This window comes from Capsaspora owczarzaki (assembly GCF_000151315.2).
Source record: "Capsaspora owczarzaki ATCC 30864 unplaced genomic scaffold supercont2.48, whole genome shotgun sequence".
Classification (NCBI taxonomy): domain Eukaryota; class Filasterea; order Ministeriida; family Capsasporidae; genus Capsaspora; species Capsaspora owczarzaki.
This window is the reverse complement of record NW_011887339.1, coordinates 1-7,788: the sequence shown is the minus strand read 5'-3', so window position 1 is coordinate 7,788 and position 7,788 is coordinate 1. Positions and strand designations below refer to the sequence as shown.

The following is a 7,788-nucleotide window of genomic DNA, read 5'->3' as shown; positions in this document are numbered from 1 at the left end:
CGGTGCAGCAGCTCGACGCACGCCCAGTCCGTGAAGGCATCCGGAGGAGCATTCGTGAGACGGTACCCAAACAGAAACTTGCCGAGATAGCTTCTTGTGTCGATGCGAATCTTGACACGAGGCGCGGTTCTTGGTGCTGCCGGCGCGCTGCAGCATGCCCAGCATACGGACCGTGTTTCTCTAATGTGAGTGCGTGTCAATAGATGTGCTTCGATCCGGTCTTTCCGGAGAAAACGATTGAAAACGTCCTGTCCGCAGCTGCCGCAGCCGCAGGTGTAGCCACTTCGAGGATTTCCATCCTCTCGCGACTCCGTGCCTGCCACGATTACCCCAGAGATCATATGACACTCTAAGCTATGCCACTTGCTGGGAGAACACCGGGGCATTGTCGGACCGACCAGAGCGGACTCGCCCAAATTGGTCGACGAGCAAAGTGAGTGCCACCTGGATTTGGATGCATCCAACATGTCCTTTCAAGGCAAAAGGAGTTCAATAATCATCTGGCAATGTGCCACTGGAAGAGTAGAAGTAAAGCGCCTTAAACGGCCTGGCTGGAGCCGACCGGTCGATTTTGCGAGCACCCATCTTCAAGCACGACCCTCCGCGTCTTTGAGATGCGCGTGCCTCTTCATTGAGCTGTTTCCGGACGAGAAAAATAATTTCGTGCTTGGTTTTAATGACATCAAGGGGTGAAGGAAGGCAGAATCAGTCGCCACCTCGACACGAGCGACAAGAGGCGGAAATGGCCGCTGCAAGACATGTCTAGACCCAATATCGCCGCCTTTCAGGTATTATTGCAATGTTTGACATCATTGAAGATATTTGGAATCAAGATGCAGGGTGGATAGGCAACTCAAACAAGTAAATTTACTAAAAAACATGTCAAAGAAGTAAGGTCGTCTGGCCGATTATAATTTGAACAAGACCTTCTGTTTGAGGCTGTCACTCATTCCGGCTCCGCCCAACCTTTGGGCAATTAATGGGCATATATTAGCGTCACCAATAACCACCAACAACCCGGTGCAAACAGACCTTGTCAGGCGGGGAAAAGTCGACAAAGCGACATGGCGCGAAAAATTACAAAGTTCAAATTTTCCAGTCCTGTGCGTCGCTATTGAGGCTCTTCCCCGCGCCTCATCGCCCCGCTTCCAAATTCAGTGCACGATAGGGTGTAAACTCTACACATGGACAAAGTAAAAACCGAGAAAAGTCGACCAGAAGCCAGGGAGGGAAGGGATAAATGGCGACCAAATTTGGGGACTTCACTCTTCAACCACCACCCCCTCCTCCTTGACGCTCCCGGCCCGGGTATTTGACGGAAACTCGTCCACTTATCGCATGGAATATGTAGAACCGCACACAGACAGTGAGAAGCATCGTGAGGGCGTCGTGGAGGCTCGATGTGGCGCGTGTTTCAACCGTGTTTCAACGGCTTTCTTGTTTCGGCCATTCACTTGCGTGTACTCGCCTCGTCCTTGCAGATGCGACCGTGCCTCTTTGGCCACGTGTGTACATCTGTCAACTCTATCTGCATCCAATGCGGCGACGACCTGGCACGAACACTGGCATCAGGAACTTGACCAAGGTAAAACCGGCAGTTTGAAACAAGCGATCGTGTCTTTTTTTTTTCTTTTTTTTTTTCCATTCCCCAACTTGTGCCCTGCCCTGTGATTGCACGCTGCACGAGCCGCCCCACTCACACTGCAATGATGCCCCGTAGTCGACCTGCACCCGCGCCGCGCCGCGCCGCGCCGCACACGACCCTGCTGGCCTAGACTGTACGCTGTGCTGAACGAAACAATGACTTTTTTTCTCACTTTCTTCCCCACATGTTGGTGATGGTTCCATAGGCGTCCGCGACCCTCCACCGATGCTATCATCAAGAAACAGAGCCACCTTCAGGTAAGTCACCAGTTCCCACCCCAAGGTAAGTCAATGGGAAGCCGGCTCTGCCAAGACTCCAAGGAACTCCAGTGCCCCAGCGGCCTTTCGTGGTCCCCTCGAGCCCTGCCGCGGACTGCCTGCTTGGTACGTGTGGCAACATGCTATAATATGTTGTGCAAGTGTCACTGGGGCGGGAAGACATGTCATGGTCGACTGGTTGGTGTGACTTTGGGTTGGTAGCACCGACGCTGGGTGCCTCCACCCCAAAGGTCCGCCGATCGGCCGCCTGGCACTGTTTTCATGCACAACACACTTGTACAACATCACTGTAGTGTGGAGCCGCGGGTACCGGGCCGGCAGCGGCGAGGCGGCGGGCCCAAAAGCCCAAATGCGTCAATCTTCGGAGCCCGATAGCGGGCCTCCCGAGCGAGCTGCACCGTTCCTACTGTAGCAATAGATAGTTCATACTTAGCACTAGTAGCATACAACGTAGAAAGGGCGGGGCACCAATAGTACGGCCAGGCCAGGCCCCCGACCACCCAATGCCGCCATTGGGGTCCATTGCGTCCGCGCGCCTTCGCACCACCAGAAACGTGTAGTCAGTACCAGATCGAGTCGAATGTACTAACTGGCGGGACGGTAGGACTGAGTAGAGAGACGTAGAATTTTTTCCCCAGAACCGAACCGAGGCAAAAAGCGAACTTTGCGCCTTTACTGCACTTCGGGGTTTGGACCTTGCGAGCCGATTTTTCAAGATTCGGATCAGCCAAAGTTTGTTCTATCTAACAATGTAAAAATATCGATGGAAAGTAGGTTGGGCATGGTGGTCATTTTTGGGGATTTTTGCCCCAGTCATTTGCATTACGTTCGACCTCGACCTCAAGTCCCCCCTCCACCCCACTTTTCGGCGCTTTTTCGATGTGACTATGTTTATAGACACTAATGAACATGTTTGGACCAATAAAAACATGGAAGTGCCGGATTCCCCCAATTATGCAGATTTTGCTGAATTCACATTGGCCGAAAGTCGACCCGGCTCTCGACATGGGGTCTACTTGGATTCACCACAACTGCAGAAAACAATCACACATATACAATAGAAGTAATTTTAAGCAAAATTTTCGGGATTCAAGGACGTGATGTTCGCGACACCACGTCTTTGGGAGGCCTGGCTTGAGCAGCAGGAGTGAGATTTTGGGCTCAAACTTTGGATTTGAGCAAAACATTGAGATGACTAACAATTGGAAAAGTAAGAGCGGTATAGATACTGTCCAACACAGAGCCAACCACCCCCTGAAAATCAGCCAGCTGGTGGCGATTTCGTAATACACGGCCTACTTTACCTACCAGCGTCATAAATCAAAGATAAAACCCAGTCAGCTGCTAGAAAGCGCAAAGGAAGGGCAGGTGGTAGGTCAAGGGACTCGGTGGGAGGCCGTCGTCCGGAACCGGCGCAAAGTGCTGCCAACCCAACGATCTCACGATACAAGACTGTCAATCCTTTGAAACTTTGGCAAACAGAGTACAACACATATTAAACCAGGAATCCCGAGCGAGAGTGAACAATCTACGATGGTGGCCCCGAAAGTGGGCAGTGTATGGAATCCAGCTCAAATCGGTGCTCCAGCGGCGTCTCACGCGCGCTTCTCCATCTAGACCAACGGGATCGCGGCGCCGCGCTAGCCACAGGTGTTACGAACATAGAACTACTTGCTCCAGCAGAGGAATCGCCATGGAAGGTCCTCAGAGGCCATGCGCTCCGATATTCGGTGGATTTTCCGCCCAAACGGGCTCGGAGGCCCGAATCACCCAACTGGTCAAAGATCATGTCATAGCATGCTATATTTTGGCGTAAGACAACATTAAAACTTGGAATCTGGTGATAAAGCGGATGTAAGGGCCTTCAGGGCTCCGAAACGCTGTGTTCTGTTACCTGTTGGCAAAGTGCCACGATTTGACTGTGAACCAATTTCCGTACTCAGGGTCCACTAGAGGTTGCGCCATTCAAGCCACAGCTATATGGAACCAGCGCACACTTGAATCGCCTGCGGGCGGCGATGGAACCAGGTGAGGAGCCGCAGAAAGGGCGTATTCATGGCCTGGACGAGAATTCAACAAAACGACCATGATGTGCTTCTGGGGTCGTAGCCTCGATGCCATCCGCTTTCAACCATGTTTCCGACGTTTGGTATGCATGAATATACTGCTGAAGCTCTAGGACGGCCGGGAGACCTCGCTTTCGGTCAGAAACCCAGGAACGCCTTTTGTTCACCTGAAATCGCGGCAAACCCGCCCAGCGATATTGAGCTCGTTTTTACCACCATCCAAGGCCTCCAGACATGGAATTTCGTGTGGAAAACCGTATTCCAGAAGAGGGAGATGTAACAACAAGATGAGTTGGAGATACGAGTTCAAATGCGACCCGGCCGAAACGACACCGAAACCCTGACAGCTCGCCGTTCACGCCATGTACACCCTAAAATCCTCCTCCCACCACACGAGCACAGTTGCATAGTGAGGAAATAGCAAATTCCAGGTGTTCGGACAGCTTTGCAGCAGTTTTGGCCAAAATATGCCAACCTGGCCCCAAAAGCCGACTGTGCCGATCTCGGCTCCAATCATAATTATTTTTTCACCGGCACGCTTTCCAGCATATTGGAGATGGGTTAGATGATTTCCCATCATCAGACCGTCGATTATATCCTCCTGTATGGGTGAAGTGCAAACCACCCCTCAAAAACACCGATTTGGAGGGGTCGCAAATGACCATCTTCCCGTCGACTTTATCCCGCTTCACCACTATCAGTATATTGCCGACATTGTAAAAACACAAAGTACAGCCGAAAGTGGAGGTTTGTACATGCTTTGTCGAAATGGGGTGGGTTGGAAGGAAATTTTTTCCAAGTTCGAAAAAATTCGAGTTTTAGCCTGGTGACTTCCATTCGAGACTTTTATGACCGACGAACCATTGTAACCCACATTAAATTTGCATGGGAAATCCGAAAATACCATCCGCGAGGTGATGGCTCGTGTCTACTCGTCAGGGCAAATCGCTTGTTTGGGCTTCAGGCCACGCCAAGTGCTCGGAGCGCCGTTTTTTCAAGCGCAATCGAGTTTACACGATATTATAAGGATACCCTTTTGGAATTTCCGCCAGAAACAGCTCAGGTCGGGCAGGGCACCCGAGCGAAGCCCGCCAGCGATTCCAGTCTCTGACCTTCCCTCCGCCCCATCTCCACTCCCCGGCGTCCGTTCGCCTCCGTTTCAATTTTAGAATACTCCACATACATTCTAGTTTCTATTTCCAACGCGGCGAGGCTGGGGAAAAATCCTATCCAAATCTGTTAGTATAGGTCATTTTTCCTAGTGAGCTGCTCAGTCTCCTCTTTCCACCGTTGTTTCAAGTGAGTTTGTATTTATTTTATTTTTTTATCATTGTATTTATTCAACTCTTTCTCGTCTCTTCTCGCTTGCTTGCTTCGCTCTGGCGCTCCCTTCTTGCCAGTCGCTTCCTCTTCGACTTTTATCACTGTTGCTCTGCTCTCCGATGACCAGCATGAGAGAGGGGGCTCTGTTCGTTGCCTCCACTCGATAGGCTTGTTTCATTATTTTTTTATTTTTTTTATTTGGTTTCATTCCTGCGGCATACAAGGGTGGTGGTGGTGGAGAACAAAGGCGATCGAAACCACTCATCCATGCGTGTCCAGTCTGTGAATACTCCCTTCTTAATTGTTGATCTACTATATTGTTGGCAGTGGGAGTCCGTCGATGCCAATGCTGGGATGAAAAAGACTGAGGAAGGGTCATGTCTGTGGTCTGTGGGCTGAATCCCCACCAAAACCGCACGCTCTGCAGTGTGTCACTCCATCTCCCACACTTACCCACACTTGCCCACACACTCACAAAATCGCATTCTCATGTTGCATTATAGGAGTGTGCTTAACATTCTCGGGGGGGGGGTTGTCGCTTTGCGCCAGCGCACATCACCGCGTCGGTCGCTGTCTCACATTGTTTGACCCGTTTCCTCATTCTCCCGCCCCTTCCTTTTGCTCCTTCCTTCTGGTGTCTCTGCCACTGTTTCACTCTTCCCAAGTCTCACTTGACTCTCATTCTCCTTTCTCAATGAGAGAGCATCGCTGTCGATCGTTCTCTCTTCTCTGCCCTTCTTTTCCCGCTCTTTCCATCTCTCTCTCGCTCTTCCCGCCCACCCCCACACCCCCCAAACACCGCTCACAATCATCTTCCATCTTCCCTCTTCTTCTTCATCATCATTTCATCCGTTGTTTCAACTCCCCAAGGGACTCCCCTGTCTCTCTCCTTCTCTCCAATGCTCATTCAATACCGCTCACGCGTGGCTGAATTTTGAGGATGGGTTTTTTTTTTTTTTTTTTTTTTTTTCATTCCGACTTTTGACGCACTTGTTTCGAGTTTTTTTTTCTTACTTTTCATTCTTACTTTTTGCTCTCTTTTTTTTTCTTGCTTTGACTGAACTTTGACTCCAATGTATGAGGAATGAACAATCCAGTCCATTCAATGAATGTGCATTGACGCTGGGAGTTGGATGTCCAAGGTTGGAACTGAGGAATGGAGGAATTGGGGGGACATTCTACTGGAATCTGCATCACCCGGCATGTCGCCACGGACACTGTGCAGCTATGGTTGAACCGAATGCAACTGGTGATGTACTGACTTAATTGTGCGGATTGATCTGCCTATCGCTCTTGTCAGCGCATAGGAGCTACTTTTGAAGTTAGAGAAACCGCACTCATCCTCAATCAATCCTCAATCAATTCATCGTCAAGCTCAAAAGCACACGAGGCAAACAACGAGCCGACCTGGAGTCAACCGCATCATGTCGAGGACTAGGTCGGGTCTGGTCGTGCTACTCTTGCTGGCGGCGCTGTGCTGCCAACACGCTACCGCTCAGTCGTCTCAGACTCTGATGCTCTACAACCTGGGCCTGGTCCCTTCGGATCCGTCCGCGCTTGTCGTCAACACGACGCAGTTTTATGCAACAGTGTGCATTCGCGACGCTACAGTCAATCCTTCCGATTGCGCCCAAACCACCACAACCCCCGTGTTCACGGTCCCTGAGACCGGCTCCATCTCTCCGCCTTCCGTTGTTTACAGCAATCCGAGCGCTGTGCTTGTAAGTTGGAGAGGACCGCGTGTGACTGTTGTGCCCAAATGTCATCATACTCACGCTCACCTTTTCCGCAGACGCCGTACAATTTCGATGTTTACGTATACCGCGTTGCTGACGCCGTGCTGGCACCAGACCAGCTGGTCGCCTTCCTCCACCGTGAAAACTCGGTGATGGTGTGGGGCCAAACCGACGAGTTTGGCGGCAGCGCGACCCCTTCGGCCATGCCGCAATCCATTGCTCCGTCACCCACAGCCGGAGCAGCTTCAACCACCACCTGGACCAGCACCATTAGCTACAACATTCAGATTGCGTGTACGAGCGATCACTATGGACCTTTTTGCAACATTTCGTGCTCGCCCGCCATCACTTGCAGTGGCAGCGGCTCGTGTGTGTCGGAGACTGGCGCGTGTGCTTGCGACAGCGGCACGTACGGCTCGGATTGCAGCATGACATGCACTTGTGTTCATGGCACTTGTGACGAGACCAGTCTGGATGGCTCTTGTGTCGCTGGCTCCTGCGAGGCTGGTTTCGAAGGCCCGCTTTGCGATCAGGGTAGGTTGTGGTGCGACGTTGTTGATGGAGTTTTGGCGAATCTGCTTCTCGCGGGTGCTTTTTCGTCATGCTCACGAGGGGAAATTTGTCTTCTTTGGATGTGCTTTTGTTCAGAAATGGTGACTTCTTCTTCCACAGATTCTCAAAGTTCAACCGTTGCAGAGGAGCCTTCCACAACGACTTTCGTTGCCAGCGAAACTCCCTCA

At 51.3% G+C, this 7,788-nt stretch overlaps 2 protein-coding genes across 2 annotated transcripts; both read left to right on the top strand.

The window, feature by feature from the left end:
* Positions 1 to 1,337: 1,337 nt before the first annotated feature.
* On the top strand, positions 1,338 to 2,355 carry CAOG_08345 (hypothetical protein; the record flags this gene model as incomplete). The annotated part of the gene is made up of 6 exons (XM_004340837.1): positions 1,338 to 1,366; positions 1,482 to 1,585; positions 1,721 to 1,778; positions 1,851 to 1,902; positions 1,975 to 2,028; positions 2,125 to 2,355. Coding segments are annotated over 6 exons (508 nt in total), but the record flags the coding sequence as incomplete, so codon positions are not given.
* Positions 2,356 to 6,736: 4,381 nt separating this feature from the next.
* On the top strand, positions 6,737 to 7,586 carry CAOG_08344 (hypothetical protein; the record flags this gene model as incomplete). The annotated part of the gene is made up of 3 exons (XM_004340836.1): positions 6,737 to 7,033; positions 7,105 to 7,457; positions 7,565 to 7,586. The coding sequence occupies 3 exons, from the start codon at positions 6,737 to 6,739 to the stop codon at positions 7,584 to 7,586; spliced, it is 672 nt and encodes a 223-aa protein (XP_004340884.1).
* Between the last annotated feature and the right edge of the window lie 202 nt (positions 7,587 to 7,788).